The 19,764-nt window shown below is 41.9% G+C and overlaps 2 protein-coding genes across 2 annotated transcripts; both read left to right on the forward strand.

Moving 5' to 3' along the window:
* Positions 1-5,468: 5,468 nt before the first annotated feature.
* Positions 5,469-7,827, forward strand: lrrc3ca (leucine rich repeat containing 3Ca). The gene has a single exon (XM_076093457.1). The coding sequence runs from the start codon at positions 6,239-6,241 to the stop codon at positions 7,031-7,033; it is 795 nt and encodes a 264-aa protein (XP_075949572.1). The 5' UTR covers positions 5,469-6,238; the 3' UTR covers positions 7,034-7,827.
* A 9,507-nt stretch (positions 7,828-17,334) lies between these two features.
* csf3a (colony stimulating factor 3 (granulocyte) a) lies at positions 17,335-19,426 on the forward strand. Its single transcript, XM_076094134.1, has 4 exons — positions 17,335-17,548; positions 18,459-18,566; positions 18,660-18,794; positions 18,886-19,426. Exons 1-4 carry the CDS (start codon positions 17,396-17,398, stop codon positions 19,075-19,077), a joined length of 588 nt encoding a protein of 195 aa, XP_075950249.1. The 5' UTR covers positions 17,335-17,395; the 3' UTR covers positions 19,078-19,426.
* The last annotated feature ends 338 nt before the right edge of the window (positions 19,427-19,764 follow it).

Below are 19,764 nucleotides of genomic sequence, written 5' to 3' on the forward strand. Positions count from 1 at the left end.
ACTTGTGGGAAATGTTACCGCTCAGTGTTTTGCTAACATAACTACATTTGCAGCAAAGGGAACACCTTATATTCACAGCGTGCAGAGCAAGAACTGATTTTCTTCAGCAAGGTCACACCTAATATGGATTCAAAACAGGAGGCAGATTGGATTAACCGGCTTCATCAGCTGGCAGAGTGAAATATAGAGTACCCTGACCTCCATCGTACTGACTGATATAGCCGAAATAGCTCTGATTCAAGTCGTTAAAAAAATGTACAGACATGCATGATCCCTACAGGATGAACTGGAATCATTTTGGACATCCCTTGACCTTTCATTTAGCACCATCATCAGGCCAAAATCTTTCCAGTATTTTAGTTGAAGACCAAATGCCCGCAAAACTAATGACATTCCAATCAGCCTCAGTTGTACATTTTGTTTTAAATGCTAATTAACACATGTTAGCATGCTAACTCGCGAAACAATGATAGTGGACATGCTAACCAATATTGACGCTAAACATGAGCATGTTGTCACTGTTACAAGTGAGCATGTTAGCAAAGCACCACTATGTAAATGCAGAGCTGCTAGCATGGCTGTAGAAACTCAATAATGTTAGTTAACAATTTTTTTTTATCCCTGAAGAGATAAAAAAAATAAGGTAAAAGGCCATAAAACATAACTTTGCATTGCAGGTTTTTGTTTTTTAGTAGCCATCTTGAGACTTTTAATTAATCTCACGACCCCTTGCGGGGATCCCGATCCCCAGGTTGGGAACCACCGACCTAAAACATAAAAATGTATGAGCTACAAACACCATCAAACCCCTTCGACCATCCCATTTGAGCATCAAGCCATTCATGATCTGCCTTTACTGAGAACTCAAGACTCCTTTGGTTGGAAGCTTTTGAAAAGACTCAGCCGGCCAAAGCTGTCAGCGAGGGAATTCAACAAGGATCAATGAATATCTACAGCACTTTCATTTCGCCAGTCCATTGTTCCCTTCATGTCAATGATATCAGACTTCAAAGACGGGGATCTTCACAGGGGAAGATGAGGTGAGGTGGCCCCTCTGTTACGGGCAGGAGCGGTGAAAATCCTTGTAATGCGCATTTCTCACAGTGTTTGAATAAAAGGTTTAAGACAGGTAAGGAAATAAATAAATAAAGTGCAGGATAATGTTGAATTCATAAAGACAAGGCAGTACTTTGATCTTACTCAGGGATGATGAGTAAGCAGGGAGCCAGAAACTGACTGTGAGTGTCTTTGTGTGTGCTTATATATCTACATTTATGTATGTGTGTAGAACGTTTTGAGCTAATATTTTCTCAGCCCAAATGTCAGCGCTTTGGCTTCATGGATTAATGTCATCTTGCAGATATGCCACCTGCACAGGTATCAGGGTAACAGAGAGGATGCCTGAGCCTGCTTTGAGATACTTGACAGGCTGGAGAGAAACAGAGTAGGGGGGGGGGGGGGGGAGGTTAAAAAAGGAACTTTGATCGACTTGAAAGTGTAGTCAGGACTAATGCTTGGTTGATAATGCATACAGCGCCCGTCTAGCTGCCAACCACAGCGGAGCATTTGAAGTAATCTGATAAAGCTGGGGAAAACTGACTGCCAGTGCACTCTCCCCTGCCGATCAGGAAAGTAATCCTATTTTCTGCTGTTTCGCTGTCATACGCTCCTCCACCTATCTGATCGCCCTCTAATTGACAAGAGCAGCCTCTTAACCTCGGGGCTGTAACAGCAGTGACTATAGAGCAGCAACAATGAACACCAAGTTATGTGTGTTTTTCGCTGACATGTATAATGGTTTTATCAATCAATCAACCCTACCATGTCATCCCGAAGCATTAAAACATCATTATATTCAGTTTTGGGTCTGACTTTGGCCAGTATATCTACAGCTTAGTGTAACATTGTGATACTTCACCGTAGAGAGTCCAATGAGCCCAAAGAAATACAAACCTCAGCAGACTTGTTAACAGCTCAACCTGAACAGCAAAGCTTATATTTGGAGGGCGAAACAGATATAACAATAAAAACATACTAGCACCTCCATAGCCCAACATGACTGCCTTTTGTGTTGTGCAGCTACAACTCCTGCGGGTTTTATCTGCATGGTTAACTCTGTCAGTTTACAGGGGAACAACAGATGGTGCCTGGGTAGCACAAATGAGAAGTAACATAACAGAAACAGAATGACAAGTGATGTAGATGGTCTAATGTGACATCCATACCCCCATTGAAGTCGAGGCATGAAGGAAGTTGCCCAATTTGCAAAGAAATGAAAGAAAGACCCATAGCTGCAGTTAATCATTTACAGTCTGCCATTCCAGAGCACCAGGGAGGGAGTTTGGGTGGAGTATTCCACCTCATTGATTTTAATTCCATTAATACCTTATGACCGACTGCTTGGCCGACTCTCCCACTCCAGTGCTCCACGAACGTCTGTTTTCATAGTGGATTTGATTGGACTTCCTTATCGGCTGGCAGCAGGCAGGAAAAGGCCCCGGAGGCAGCCAAAGATCCACCGCCCTGGCAGCCAGGCTGCATGTTTGAAACAACAAGCTTCAGATCAAACATGATTAGTGTGGGCTGCCAACTCAACCACACTGTGTATGACATCACTTGTGTGTGTGTGTGTGTGTGTGTGTGGGAGGGGTACCCCTCAGTTTACTGGCACCTGATGCATGCAGATCCACTTTATTTACAGCAATCAACAGATGCACATGGATGAATGCAGAATCAGTCCCTCCATGTTTGCATTAATGCATTTTGCACCGCTCAGATCCGACCAAACGCATCCAGCCATGAACGCTTTCTGTGCGTAAATGCATTGCGCGTCATTTTAAACTTGACATTAATGCTTCAGGGTCTGTCTGATACCACCATCACTTACATGCTTTGCCCCCGCGCTTCGTCCTCGTCCATGCAACGCTCCAGCAACGCTGCTGCCTAGTTTTTTTTTTTCTTTTTCTTTTTTGGTTGCGTGGAAACTAAACGCTGCACTGAGCCAGCCCTGAACTGTAGAAGCATTTCCAGTGGTTGCCAGAGCGGCTCTCTAGCACAAGTTTAACGAGCTGCAAAAAAGCACCTGATCGAAGCGAACCAAAATATTGGCCGATCCGCCTTTCGGAGAGCGCGCTGATCCGCGGGACCATATCATTGCTGGGCACTTGCTGAGATACACATCATGAGGAGGAGAGGGAAAGCGGCAAAGACGTGAGTGTGCACTTGTGTTTGCTTTGGGATATTTGGGATTACACGTCTTGCTCCATCAAAATAGCGGCTGTTTACGAGTTTTAATGCGGGTTTTTTAAATGTGATTGGCTGGAAACAAGCGCCGCATGGCGCTGACTGAAACAGGATGAAAGACAAACTTAACAAGGGTATCAATTCCCACGAGCCATCGCCTTTATCCTCCCGTCCTTTGAGCTCATTTTCCACCAGATGCTTGTTGCTTAGAATTTGAATGTGAGCAGGAACTGATACTTAACCCACTGTTGCGCTTTAATTCTGCATCTTAAATGCCCTCAGCTTGTGTTGTGATTAATATAAGGTAATTACATCATGGGTGTTGTTTTAATTAAGTTTATGTTTATTTATCTTGAAGAGATATGTAAACTGAATGATGATGATTAAACTCTTATTAATCTATAATGCACAATCCATAGTGTACATTAAATGCCATTACACTATTTATGGAGCATTACAGTCAGAGCAGACTGCCCGCCTGAATAAGTGTTGTTATTGCTATCAGCAAGATTGATCTGTGGGAGAAATGCAGGTCTTCTGGTAAACAGTGCAATAAGGAATAAAAAAGAGCATGTCTAATAATCGAGATTGGCAGTGAGGGGTTGGGAGTCGATAAAGGTGAAAGCACTGTAATAGGATTACAGTTACATTAAAAGCCCACGTTTCAAGTTAAATATGTCAGGGATGCTTTATGTCCCTGTTTACCTTTCACTCATCCACACCCGCCCATTCATAACTAAACCAGTTTATCTGCTATTCATGCGACGCTCATAGCTGTGAGAGGTGAGATTCATACATGAACACTACATCATCACAAAGTGTATTATCACGATACATTTGTGTTGCATTTTATCGCCTCTCGTGTTTGAAGCAATGACTGCTTCTAAAATAGTCGGTGCGAGAGACTTGTCCGTGCTGCACGGACATTGAATTTATGAAGCGAGAGACTGACCTTCATGAGCACTCTATTTATTGTTTAAATTAAAAGCAGAAGGGTTATTAATCACAGAAGTAATGACTTTAGGAACACTGATTGAGACTTAGACAGATTTAGAGGCTAACTGATTGATTCTGTATATGGCTGTAAGATGGGTTATTGTTGTTGTCGGGGTATAGTAAAATGACACAATTTTGTCTTTGAGAGGCTTATTTTGGATGGAAAATATTTTTAACCTGCCACTTATTTGGATAACACCCTCTCTTTTCTATTTATCTCATCTCTCCCCTTTATTCTTTCACTGCCAGCTGTCCTCATCAGCTGTCCCTGTGACTGACAAACATGTGCCCCTTTCCTCGATATCTCGTTAGTGTCACACACTGTTCTCTGTCTTGTTATCATAATGTTACCCCCCTCTCCTTGAATCCTCTGGATATCCCTCTTTCTCTCACAACCCAGTGCTGGTGTGCCCATTTTCCCTCGGTGCGCACATGCTCATCTCTTCCTCCTCCTCGCCCATTATCTCTCAGCAAAATACCAGGCTGGCATACTGTGTGACGGGAAGAGTACAGCCTTTGCAGGAGCATAACGTTTCCCATTTAGTTTAGGCAAGACCTTTATTCTCTCGGGTGTTGAACTGCCTTTGTCATGCTATTTCACATTCTCATTTACACTGCTGACATGAAGTGCAGAGGGACATCCTCTGGAAGTCGCTTTGCTTAAATGAAGACGTATGGATATGGCCTCTCATCCAGTCAGAGCTTCGTAATAGCAGAGGCTTCATCCGCCCTTTGCTCTGCCTCCATCTCCCCCCTCATTATTGGGATTGTCTGGTAGGCATCTCGAAAAACCGGCGTAACACAATGAGTGTTATTATCTGTGTCTCGTAGACAAGACATCTGTCCCCTTTACACACACATACACACCGCCATTGCCACTACACTCTGTCCTCTACCCCCCAACGCCATGTGATACTTTGAGGTACTTAGAGATCGATTTCATTTTTTAATCTTGGTAAGTGGATCTTGTCCAGTCTCCAGCCATTTTGGAGAAATCAAGAAGTCTGGTTAAACTCTGTGGTTCTTTTTTTGTCTCAGAGAGGACAGGCCGTCACATTGTCTGTTTTGTTGTCCTTGGTGCTGTTCATAGCATGAGCATTTACCCCAACAAAAGGATTGGGTGGCCAACACTGGTGCTACACTGACTTAAGGAGTTTTTCCTAAAGAGGATTAGTAAGAGGATAGGAGGTAGCCCTGTTCAGCTATTAATGAAGTGTGTTAGGGTGGGTAGACCTGCTATTTTCAAAGGCTTACATACAAAATATAAAGTGTAATTTACAGGACACACAGACAAGCTTTTACTGTGTTACTTGCACTTCTAAAGTAAATGACCCGAGCAACTGCATAGCTTGACGGACACCAAGCTCGGACATTTTTAATGCTCACTTTTAATAAAATGGTTGCATCAGAGTGGCAGCTAAATGTTTAGAAAGAACTAGAAACATGAAAGATATACTTTATGTTTTGTTTGGAACATTTTCTTCCACACATGGTGTCACATCACTATGTTAATGCCAGTCTGTGTACTGAAATAGCCCTGCATAGCAGGGATGTCAATTATAAAGGAGGCACAGTGACACCAAAGGACTTTTGTAGCTTGTTTATTTAGTTGGTATGAAGGCAATGTTTGATCCTTAGACTTTCCTGGAAATACAACAGAAGTTCGGTTGTTTCTGGCCAACTACATGCTGAAATGCAGCATTCCCGCTGCCTGCTCACTGCAATTAGAGACGCTACTGTAGACTACCCCCTGATTTCTGCGTTAGATAACACTCTGGACTCTGAAGAACATTGTTAATAATCACCTATGCTAGCTTGAGAAAACTATTTCACAGTACAATCTGCACTTCTGTTTTTTTCAAAGGGTAGTCTTCCTACCTTTGCTAATGTGACATTCTTTTGTTTTCATGTCGTAGACTCAAAAGCTACTGGGGAGGTTGATGTGGACTTCGCCTCCTGCGTCCAGGTGGTCCTTCCTGGAGCATGCCCGCATCCCACAATGCCCCTACTTGCAGACTGGTTACTGCGCCACTCAGTGGTCATGTGTTTGCTGCTGCACAGCCTGGTGCTCATGACCTTTTGCTTCCACCATGCTGCTACCAGTTGCTCCAAGAGCTGCTACTGCTCTGAGAGCGAGAGCAGCGGCAAGACGGTGCGCTGCAGCAATCAGCAGCTCACGGAGATCCCCCAGGATATCCCCAATGACACACAACGCGTCTACCTGGACTTCAACCTCTTTACTACAGTCCCAACAAATGCTTTTGCAGGTTTGCCCTATCTGATCGAACTGGATCTATCGCACAATGAAATAAGCCAGTTAGAGCCAGGGGCATTCAGAGGCCTGGGATCCTCACTACAGTTCCTAGACGTCTCTTCTAACAAGCTAGTAAACTTTAACCCTGAGTCTTTCGAGGGCCTGCGGTCTCGCGCCAACCTAACAAACAATCCGTGGCATTGTGACTGCAACTTGCAGATGGCCATGCCCCGCGTGGACCTGGAGCCTGCGTCGCTGACGGGCATCGTGTGCCAGACTTCAGATCCGGAGGAAATAGGAGTTCAAGGACTTGCCTTCCTGTTGGCACCAGACATAGACCTATGTGTGGTGATGAAGAGGACTACAGACGTGGCCATGCTGGTCGTCATGTTCGGCTGGTTCACCATGGTCATCTCCTACCTGGTCTACTATGTCCGGGCTAATCAGGAGGACGCCCGCAGACATCTGGAGTATCTCAAGTCGTTGCCCATCATCCAGGGCAAGTCAGAGGAGTCTTCCACCATTAGTACTGTGGTATAGGGCTGATGGATCTACACGTGGGACCTGTAGGGGAAACCCGCGCCAAATAGGATGGAGCTACAACCTACAACCGCGGTCATCATCAGTCTCAGATGGTTTTGCTCAGTTGTTGTCACAGAGCTATGGTGGGCAACAAGACATGTGCATCTGCACAAGAAAACCAGGCCGATGCCACCAATGAATAATTCATCTTTCAGCGACCCATTGAGTGGTTTTGTTGGCTCGGTTGATGGTCCAGTACGTGCGCTAAGGGAATAAAAGCAGCAGCATGTTTTTGGATACAAATAGGATTTATCCAGTGGTGCATGCACCTACAGGAGATGCACCTCGCTCACACGCAGACAATTACGTAGACAACGTCTAACAGCAATATGAACGATAGGAACAGGCAACACTAGAATGACGATCTCCATGTACAACTGTTTCCATTAAAACTCTTACGGTATTCACTAGTATATTCTAAGTAAAATGATGTTTTCCAATTAAATTGTTGTTTTTGGGGTTTCTCTTACTGAACAACTGTGTCAGTGACTGCGCAGTAATTGGAATCTGAATGACTCTTTAGCGAATGCATATTCAGCTCACTAAGCTGATGAATCAGATCGCTGTGTGGTGAGGGGCTTATCAGTTGTTACTCTGATGTTTTTGATAGTAGCTACTGTACCAGAGCTCCATACGGATGAGAACTGCAGACCTCAAAGCTGCCTCTGTATGTTAAGAGTATATTTGACAGGAAACCCCTGCTAGCTCACTCCCATAACCAGAGGGATGCCTACATTATCTACAAAGCACAGCAGTACTCTACACTGCACATAAAGAGTCCATGTCAGCCCATTGCCCATCAAATGCATGGACGTAGGATGTTGTTGGTTTGTGAGGAGGGAACGAATAAAAAAACCCGTCACTCGTTAACCAGGGGTGATGAAAGATTTAAGTCCTTTTAGCAGATACCAGAAACAAACTGCAGCTCCGGAATGACTCCTCTGCACAATATGCTAATCTTTAGTCACCAGCCAATAGCCCTTTAAATATCATGTAATTGTCAGAAAAGGTTGATATGAGAAGCAGAGAATTAGAGGGTACTGCAGTTCAGCTGTCATACAATACAAAGAGATGAGGAGAGAGACTTGTATTCGAAATAGGGACAAACTTTTCATATTCTGGTAGGAAAAGCCCTTCAGCAAACAAGCTCCCCCTTGCACCCAGAGTAATTAAGGGAACACAGAGGAATCCTTCATGATCATACCTGGTTATATAGACAGAGCCTGTGCTTTTGTGCTGTTTTCCATTATCTCTCATGCCTTTAATAAGCACCCAGGGTGCCTCTGGAGGCCGTATTGTCTGATGCGGTCACTCCCATGGGTCTTCCAAATAACATTTATGTGGCTGTGACCTGCTTGTCCATTTCAAAGAGCTGCCAGGGATGTAAATCTCCTATTGCACCAGACCGGTGCGAAGAGGAAGAAGCTTTTGTGTCTCTTCTGAAGAAATCGTCGATGCAAAACCGAGACGAGACCACAAAAAAAGGGAAATGTAGTTAAGTGGAGGCGTAATTTAATTCACATCAGACTGAGCTCTAAGACATGCTCTGGTCTGTTCCACCGAACAAGGTTAGAATAACCCACTGCAGTCTTGAATAATGGAATCTGGTGTTAGAGATGTGGGAAGTGGTTTGTCAACAAGGATTTCCCTGTGTCAGACACACACATGCCTCTAGAGCACAGCAGGACCGATACATGATTTATGATGGCCATGAAAACACTAGAGCAGAAAGTCTGGGAATGCACCCATTATCCTATGTGGCCCAGTTCTTGAGGAGGAATTAAGGGAGAATGCCACAGGGGATCAGCTGCCCTCCTCTCTGCTGCCTGTTCTACCCTTCCTTGGGTAAAGCACTTTCCAAATGCCCTTGGGCGGCTCTGTGAGGGTCAAAAGTGCTCACAGTGGCAGCCAAAGTCAGTTCTACCTCAGCCCCAAATATCCTCTGTCCCAAACGCAGCTCTCACTCTTTTAAAGGAATAGTTTGACATCTTGGAAAATATGCTTAGCACAGCATTCGATGAAATGATCAATACCACTTAGTGGTGGGTACGGTTAACATGTAGCTACAGCCTGCAGCTTAGCATAAGTTAATTAGTAACACCAAGCACGGATTTTCATCTGAAAAATGCACACGGAAATTTCTAAAAAAATATTTAGTGGGTTCTTATGAACTGCAACGGCAATAATCATAGTGAGAAACGCCTTATAGACGTGCTGGTAGGTGGATTTTGATACCTTATGATAGAGCCAGACCAGCTGTTTACCCCTGTTTCCAGTCTTTACGCTGAGCTTAGCAAACCAGCTGCTGGCTGTCGCTTCATATTTAACATACAGACATGAGAGTGGCATATCAATCTTGTAAAAAATTCCCAAGATGTCAAACTAGCACTTGCCAGAAGAAAAGTGCAAGAAAGGAAACGTTTATCTTCCAGTAAACCACTTATTGATTTATTTCCTCTGTTGTCCTTTTAGCAAAAGTAAAAATGTAGAAGTGGTTGTTTGTGCAAAACATCTTCTTTTTGTGCTACTTTTTTTTTTTTGTCAACCCTTCGTGCTCAACCGGGTCCATGGTCCATAGATTCTATTAACACGCTGAGTTTGTTTTACAGAAAACAAAGATATTGATCTTGACAGAGTTAATCTTAAGGAAGCCCAGGTACAGCCTCCCATGACGAGCAGGAGGTTCAACAGTACTGAAAAATAGATGGTAAGCCTCTCTCGCTGACATTTCCTGCCACACACAGACACGGCTCCCTCCTTCGCACTTTCCTCTGATAACAGACTCTCACGGTGGCTTTGCAACCAGCCACTGTTAAGAGAGGCTCTCCAACAACACGAGATAAGCATAAAACTAGCAACAGACATGTGTGACTCTGTATTTCGTCCACCTAATGTACGTGAGTGTGCAGATTATTTTGTTCAACTGTATGTACGACAGGTGTGTGTGCATGGCGGGAGTGAGGGGACCGGTAATGTAACACCCCTCTTCCCCAGCACACATAAATGTCACTGAGGTTAATTTAAATTTCAGGCCAGCTCAGCTTGCCCCCGCCTGCTACCTTAGACATGTTACACTGGTGTGAGCATTACAACTGCTGGGTAATGGGACACAAAGTGGGGGATAAGGTGACGCATCCAATCCCACAGAGCGCGGCCCTGTTTGGGGTTGGGTTGCAGGTGAAACTGTTTCCAGGCTCCGAGATCACATGGGGTCTCCCAGTGAGGGCCTGCATGGGCACCTGATTTCCTCTTTCAGCCAAAAAAAGCCATGTCACTATTCTGCCATGTTCTCTACGATTAGAGCCACCGTAGGAGGAGAAACAAAGGAGGAGAAAACACTGTTTCATGGTCTAAACTTCATTTTGTGCAACATAGCTCCCCCTGTTGCAGAACATGTGTACGTGCAAGGAAAATAAATGCCTTTTTTAAATTAAGGGACCTGTTCACGACAGGGCCGGATGAAGCCAACGATGATAATAGTATTCATCAACTTCAATATATGAGGCATTAAAACTAGGAAACGTACACAGCCCTGTGAGCATGCTAATCCACATTTTCAATGAGTGTAAAGAATGAGCAGGAGTTCCGGATCTCATTATAAATCCCCATTCCTGGTTATTACATTGCTAATCATAATACAATATGTCAAAACATAATGTTGCAATGTCATACACCACTGTACAATTGGCTACTTATACAGCTTTTACACAGTTTATGGATATTACAATTGCACTATAGCCATTTTAATGAGTGATTACTTTTATACTACGCACAGTTAAAGCACAGGAGGTGATATGGCTGAAATATGAGTATTGGCAGGTTTAATGAACATTTTATACAAGATGGCATATACAGTATATGAGTATCTATTGCACAGTACTTGGCTATGCATGCTCAAGATTGCCCCGTGGACAAATCTAGATTCAGAGATGTGACCTGCTAACTCGTATGACTTGAATTTATTGTAGGTCAGGATTCTCGGTCTGGATATACGCTCAGAGATTGATCAGCTCTTGTGAAAACTGTAAAAGCAAACATGGAACGTAAAGAAAAATCGCCACCTGATGATTACACACGAGACAAGAGACAAATTCAGCTGATGTGTCTTGTATTTTTATTGTGAAATAACTTCCTTTCTCCGAGGAAGACCTGAGTTCTCACATACTTTGGCAATCCGTCTAATTTGGCCTACATTCCATGTAAAGCGCATTTTGCAATTCCTCATCATTTTTCCGAGAGACAGCAGCCCAGCTTGACTCTCACTTCGTGTGAAATCACATGACGTAATCGGTCACGAAAGCTGGTTTCAAAAGAGATCTAACCTGGACGTCCCGGTGGATCAGGATTGATTTTCTGTATGACCACTAGTACTATTGTTAAGATCAGATAATGCCAGTTCCTTTGGACCAAATGGGTTTAGTAATAAAATGTTAGAGGGCATTTACTTATCTGCCAAGATCAAGATCAATTGATCTTGTATATTTCAAATCAACACCTTTTGTGAAAATTAGAAGTGGTCCACAGAACCAGGATTAACCTAGAACCTCTTATTATATGCCAAGTACCTTTCAGCCATCTTTGGGTTCTTAGGTCCTTTATTGGCTTCCTGGGTAATCGTACAATGAAAAATAATCTGTATGTCCTAAAAGATATAGATTTAAGAGGTGAAGGATGACACCTCTTCTCCTCTTCAATCCCTACAGATTGACCTGTGGGTCCGTCTTCTAAATGACTGCTAAAGAGCATTGTTCATCCCTACAGAACCCACATTTAAATTCCTATTGATACCACAAGGCTGCTATGATCTACATTAAATACAGCATGGAATCTAATAGAAATCCACATGTTGTAATTATTACGTTGAAACAAGCAGATACAAAGGTGACACAACGTTATGGATGAAATCCATGCATCAGATTGCACGAGTTCAAGGGTTAAAAAGCCAGGACATGCTTGTGCAGCGTTTCCCTGCCCAGCCAAAGGCGAACTAGCACGTTGTTCCGCCGCTACAACCAAATAGTGTTTCCAACTGGGTCATTGTCGGGGCCATAGAGTGCGGCCTCAGCAGTGAATAATGCCCTCCTTTCATGTGCAGGATTGATTGGGGATCAGAACAGTGTGGATTTCAGGGATCAGATTGGATGGCTTCACTTCACAGTTTATCAAGCATGGCTAGATGTTACATAGCTACACTGACTGATTAAGGGACCTCGTGTCAGAGCATGAAGCAAACCGATCTGCTACAACAGAGGCACAGGATTAACCTGATTACATAACTCTCACCACAATGGTATATGTCTGGATTTTACCATTTTGAAATGAGGATTTAATGGATAACTTGAGGTGATAAAATAGTTGATTTGACAATTTGGGGAATGCGCTTATTATCTTTCTTGCAGTGAGTTAAATGAGAAGATCCGCACCAGCATGGAGCCAGGAGCCAGTTAGCTTAGCATAAAGACTGGAAACTGGGGAAGCAGCTAGCTTAGCTCTGTTTAAATGTAAAAGAAGTAAGTCAACCACCACCTCCAGCTCACCAATTAACAGGTCATAAGTGGTGCAGGCCTATGGAGGTCATGTACGGTTTTATCTCTTGGCCGGTGGCAGCGACTTCCTGAAAAAAAAACATGTAATTAGTGAGCGCTAGAGGCCAACCTTTTGACCTTTGGAAAGAGCCACGCTAGCTGTTTCCCCCTACTTCCAGTCTTTATGCTAAGCTAAGCTAACTCTCTCCTGCACTGAAAAAAAAAAAAAGTAACATTTACTTGAAAAAAGCTAGGTAACAATTTGCACTCAGAAATTCCGAGTAATTTTCACTCAGGAATTCTCAAGTTAAGTTTACTTACTAGTAAGAATTGTTTTTTATCCAGAATTTGCAAGTAACTTTTACTTGCAAATGTCTCCCTTAGACATAAAATGTACTTAGCCTTTGATAGTAATCTTTACTCAGGCTACCTTTGCATCTAATTACAAAACCCCAGTAAAACTCAATTAGGTGTTTCATGTATATTTAACAAGCTTTTCTTTACTTTTTCTATTGAGAAATATTAAGTAATATTTACACAATATATATTTTATCTACTACTACTCTACACAACTATTCAAATATGAATGTTGCATTTTTTTAACTGGGCTACTGTTATTTAATAAAATTGTCTTAACATAAGGCTTCTACACAACATGAAACATCTTCTTTTAAACTACAGCAGCTTTACTTGTTAACTGGTGAAAGAGGTCACTGCTGACAGACACACAAATACCAACATATATAATCTGGTTGGCATTGCCAGACAAAACATTTCTAAATCAGTGCTGCCAATAAGAAATTTAAGAACACAAACGTTTAGTCATTTAACAAACACTTTTAATTTGAAACGATGGGTATTGCTTGACAACACTTAGATACACATAGATATAGCCCATGAGCAGAAGGCAGGCCTTCGCCACACTTTGACAGTCATCAAGAACCTCTTTTCCCTCTGACGACGAACACGATTGTCAGGAGTGAAGCCTTTCTGTGTTGCATTTCCATGGATGACAAGGATCTTCATGACATGTTGAGCATAGTCCTCTTCAATGACATGTTTGAAATTCAAATTTACTAATGTTCATTTTTACGTCTTTGAGTCTGATGTGTTCTCAAAAAAGGACAATAGTGGGGGAAACTAACAAAAATATTGAAAGTGTTCAAATGCGTCATTATGCATCTATTCTCAGTGTATATGAGCCCAACATAATTTTATATAATATTAATATATGATATCTAAACTTTACCAGGCTGGGTGATTCCAGCATGGGTCTTGGTTCCTGCAGCTCCGCCCTTTGTCCCAAGTATCTCCAGAAAGTTGGTCGTGCAATTGTCCAATTTCGACAAAAAGGTTCGCTCCAGATGAACTGTGGTTATTCTTCTGAACTCCTCATTGATCTGAAACAAAAGACAATAAAAAACATGATCAAGATGAGGTACCTTGCTAAAACAATTAATGCAGTAGTCCTCCCAGTATAATGTACTATTGACAGCAACACAAACTATGACTTCAAATGTATACGTCAAGTTAATTAAACTATAACAGTACTAAGTTGATTTTACCTTGTGTCAACTGTTGATGTCAACTTGCTGAGAGTGAACGTCCTTTAATATTCTGTGAAATATATAAAGAAATTATGTTAAAACATGAACACACACAACATTACATCTGAATTTGGCTTAAATCTTCATATTGATAGCATGTTTTATCCCCACACAAAAAAACAGCACATAAACAAGCCAACATAACGTTAATACTGAGATACACAGCAGGCCTGGTCATGTTGATATGCGACACTAACTCAACACAGTACTGGCACCTTGTTTCATGCCCAAAGCCTTCATCATCAAGGACACCACATTGGATAGAGACATAAGAGACCAGTTTAAAACTAATGACAGAAATATAAGTTACTGTAAAAATATGTCAGAATATGATAGTGACAAAATATTGTTAAGTGTATTAGACTCGCTCTAAAGTCACTAATTCCACCACATATGGGATATTTGTTAGCACATGACCAGAGTGTGCTTGTTGCTGCTTAGCTATGATTCCCTGTCTTGTCACATTTTCCTCATTCGACCTCGGCTGCACTTGAGGATGTCCGAGAGAAACACGCTGTGCGTGTGTCGCAGCACAGCAAAGCACCTGTGCGGCAGAAGTGGGCTTCACAAAACCGAAGTAATTCCCCCTCGTCGACGGAGCGCAGCTGATCGAGCACCGTGTCCCCAGGCCAACAACTTTTCAAGGGAGAACCCTGTAACATCGTGACCAAAACCACCAAAAACATGTCCACAAAATGTAGCGCCGTGTAAATGTCTGTAATGCTGTCTGTAATGCTGTCCCAAGTTAGCTAGCATGATAGCCTAACTAGCTAGCACGCTAAACTGACCAGTTCACTACTCTTCAGTGTTCACCACTCAAACACAGACTTGACCGAAGGCTCAACAGCAACGTAGAGCATTAATAAACATATAACCTACCCCACTGGCTCCCGTCCATGAAGTTCCTCTCCTCAGGTGAAACGCTGCCGTCCTTGTTCAGGTTCTGCTGTTCCGTCGTTTCCTTGAAAAAAGGAGCGCGAAATCTCCTCTGACTTCACCCCCTGAGTACGCACTATAGGTTGCCAGGTTTCACTCGTATTACCCAAGTACATTTTACTTTGTTGTGTCAGGTAGTGCATTCAATACAGTAGTTTAGTAGATATTACTTAGTGTGAATGATTAAAATGTACTTATAAAAATGAGGATACATAATTACAAACAAACACCAAGTAACACATTAAATAAAAGGTGATATTTTAAAGTAAAAGCACTGGAATGATAATTTCTTGTAAAATTTACAAAAATAATCGAGGTAATAATAACAGGGCCAAAAAGTCTTTTTTTCAGTGTGGCGGCAGCTTCATGTTTAGTGTACAGGTGCTATGGATCTTCTCATCTAACTCTGTAAAAAAAAAAGAAGCAAATAAGAGTGTTTCTTTAAAGCAAGGATCAACTGAAAGCACATCTGTATTAAAATATGTTACAGTTAAAAAGCTGTTTTACATTTTCACTGCGATTTATGCTCAGCTTAGTTTTCCACTGCAATGAAAAGCACTTTTTTTGCAGAGTGTAACTACGCAGTTGAGGGAGAAGGCATTAATCCACCAGGTGGCACTCTTGTATCTGTGAAGCCTTGTTTCCTCCTTTCACTGCCCAATATACTGAAGCTCAGACATTCTAATTGCTGTAACAGGGGCCACAATTTAAAAATCATGTGTGTAATAATCCTCTCTTTTTTTTAGGTTTTGTTTGCGGTGGGTTGTTGTTTCATTACAGCCGGGGAAATACAGTTGTGTGTGTACTTCTAAGTATACATGTAAGATGTCAAATGTTCCAATCTATTAATAGCAAGGCGAAAGCCACAAGTCATTTGCCAAAGAAGAATCACAATGGCCCAAAAAACACGCAGGATGACCACAGACATAAGGAAAGAAAGGCTTCCTCTTGAAAAACATAGATTGCAGTACAATTCTGATTTAAGCATTAACACACTTTCAATTTCCATTTCCCCCTCAACTGCTGTCAACGGAAATGCCTGTTTCCTCTATCTCCTTGCAATATAGTTTGTGCAACTGGCTGGACTCATACTTGGACTAAAACTATACAATCTGCGTTACATCAATCTAAAAACTCAGCAATGACGGAATTCCAGTTCCTAAAATGAAACTCCTGAATTGTGTTACTTCGGAGGCTTACATGAAAATGTAATTGCATAATAGATATAGAGTCATCTACAACTACTTTCACCCTTTCATTTTAAAATGTGTGTTATTTAATCCTTCTGGAATATCTTTTTTTTTTAATCTTCTTTAATGTTTTATTTTCTGTTAATCCTAATATTTCATTATTTTTCTTACAGTTCTTGTGGTGTGTTTGAAAAATGTTATAAATAAAGTTTACTGTCCTTTTGAAACTCAAATTGTTAAATGAACGAAACAGAAAACCCAATATTGTTCAAATAAATTAAATATATCATATTACCAATTACCACAACTTGGATCCAATTAAATCAGGCTTCCAAAACAATGACAAGGGTTTGAATTGAAATGTGCTGACAGTCATACCAAGACTTCAGATGAACAAATAATGGGAAATCCCTCAAACATTGGCTTGCTATATATATAAGACAATACGTGTACTATGGATCATTGATAGTGTTCACTTGAGGTCAATACTTAAAAGACATTCCTCAGCACAGGCCATGGACATCCTGATTGGTGAGTAGTGATGAGGGAATGCTTGCAAAACGCTGCTTTCTCTTCCTCTGCTGATCATCTCGAGACACAGCAGAGACTCAGAAAGGAAGTAGTGGACTAGTGTTTTTGAATGGATTATCTATTCACTGGCAGTATTGCAAGGCATCTGGATCTGTTTTAAGGAGTAAATATGACATGTATTTTTGAGTTTACTTCCGTTCAAACTTCCACATCAGCTATGTTTATACTGCTGTGGTCACTTTTGACTTGGGTTTCACATTACAGTGACTATTCTCAACTCATGCGGCTATTTAGCCCGAGAGGGAGACGTGCACGGTGCTGCAGCACAGAGGAGCTGCTGAGGAGAGAGCCGGGGCTTTGTTCCGCCTGCTCTCCCCCTCTCTCACACACACACACACACACACACACACACACACACACACGCACACACTTTGTGCTGGGTGTATAAAAAGGGGATTGTTTTTTTCGATGCCCTCCACGCTGACAATTTGATTTTTCCTTCCTCGCGCAGTGTTCGCCATTCCCTGCTACATGGCCATGTTGGCGCGCGGCGCACCTCCAGCGGAGAGGAGCACACTTGTTGAGGGTCAGCAGTTTCAAGACCTCGTGCAGAGGAGCCGCAGCTTGACACAAAAGATCCTGCTCTCCATTCCCGACACGCACACATCCTGCATTCACGTAGAGGTGAGATACAGTTAGAGATATATGTGCCGGATGTGATATGTTTGAGCTTTGAGGCTGCTGCGGGGATGAATCAGTGCAGGTTCTGCTTTCTGCGAGGCTGCTAGTGAGCACTGTGGCCCCTGCTACTAGTCTGACAGGCTGTTCAATGTTCAAGTCTGTGGCCATGCAGCGATCACTGTGCTTTATGGATTTGAGAAGTTCTCAATAGAATAACTGCAGTGGCAGCTTATTTCCACATACTTTTGCAATAAACATAAAATACAAAAACTGTTAAGAATACAAAATGGCTCTTACAATAACTATGTGACGCATTGTTATTATTAGTTAGTAGCTGTACTGCTGCTAAAAAAGGACCAGCATCAATCTCTGAGTTGAGGATCTATTTCCTGCATGACGCTTCCCAACATTTGCCGACATTTAGTTTGTAATCATTTGCACTCCTCTCTGTGCTTTCCACGTTTAAGCTGCTTGTGTTTAGTATTATATGTTAACATGTACTACATTCATTTAACATTTACAGTTACTAGTAACTATACAGGTCAGGCAGTATATACAAAGGCTATAATGATCTTATAAAATACGATGCGTCATAAACTACCCAAAAGTAACTTCAGGAGCTACTTTGTTTTTCATTAAAATAACATGGCACTGACAGGAGCCATGCTCTATAATGAGTACTATGGATACTCATTGTAGATTTGTAATTCATGACTTTTTCTTGTTATGGATTAGTTTTTGGGGATACTACTACTTGTACTTAAGTAAAGGATCAGAGTACTTCTGCCACCACTGCTTTTTTAAAAATCATGATGTAAATAGGTCCACAAACGCATATCAAGGTAATGTCTGCTTCCTGTTGCATGCCAAGCTGCAATGTATGCATAACATCTCCGCGTTATCTCTCCACCAGACTCTACAACTCAACTCCTCAGAAAATGCCAAGCTTGCGTATATGGCATCCACCATCGGCATCCCCTCTGCTCCTGTGCTCCGAGTTGTGTCGGAAAACTTCACTTTGGTAAGCATCTAGCAGGGAAATCGTTCGGTGTAATCAAACGATGGTTGAAGAACAAATAACAATGAGCAGTTTGCTGTTCTTCTTTCCTATCAGGAGACCAGTTTGATGCGCATGTCTGAGGGTCTTCAGCTGCACCGGGCCTTGCTGAGCTCCGTCTCTCCTCGGCTGGAAAACAAATTGACTGGGCTGCTGGCTGACATCAAAGACCTCATCATTCAGATCAATAAGGTAGAATATTACTTCTGAGCCACTGTCGTTCTTGGCAAAACAATCCCGACTTTGAGACACTTTCATGATGTTGTTTTGTGTGCTCCTGCAGATGCTGAAGATGGCCCGAGCAGAGGCTGTGGTGCAGCCCTCGCCAACGCCCGTGGCCTTGCGTCTATCAGGGGAATACGACGTTCAGGTGGCAGCACACCTGACCCTGGTGCAGCTCCAGGCCTTCGGGCAGGACACGCTCCGCTGCCTCAGGAGTCTGGACCAGAGCAACGGGGAAGAGACCGAGAGCTGACCACCCAGCTGTCGCACTGTGACTGATTTAATTCATGTCCAAAACAAACCGTATTCTGCCATTTTTTTAAAAAAAATATCATATTTATTTATTTATCTGTTAAATGATTATTTTTAAAAATCTATTTATATATTTATTTATGGAATATTTATTTCGGGAATTTATTTATGATTAAACTCTGTATCCCTGTCCTTTCTGTATCACACAGCAATAACAGAAAATAAAATCACCATCCTACATTCTGACAAAAGTATTATACAGTATATCATTTCAATAATTAAAACCTACATTTATAACTCCCTCCATATCTGAGTTTAATAAAAATAATGTTTAGCGAGACAGAATATTTATTATTATTTAACTTTATCAACTATTAACTCATTTTAAGGGATTGGGTGCATATTTAGGATTAATTATACATTCTGTAAACTTTTTAAATGAAACTAAATATTTTTGTATGAATCTCTCTCTTGCTGTACTGTATGTTTATATTTTCTGATACTTCAATAAAAAAACAAAAATGCATTTTCCTGAAACGGGAAGTTACTTTTTGTGAATGACAATGCATGACTCATCAAACACCGGCAGTGGGTCACGCTGATACATGCTGTCAATAAAATTACATCTAAAATTCCAGTGGAGTCAATACTGTAATAGAGAAGTGTAACTAAAAGTGAAATAATAGCT

Source organism: Anarhichas minor, unplaced genomic scaffold, assembly GCF_050575085.1.
Source record: "Anarhichas minor isolate MPS153535 unplaced genomic scaffold, ASM5057508v1 ptg000017l, whole genome shotgun sequence".
NCBI classification, from domain to species: Eukaryota; Metazoa; Chordata; class Actinopteri; order Perciformes; family Anarhichadidae; genus Anarhichas; species Anarhichas minor.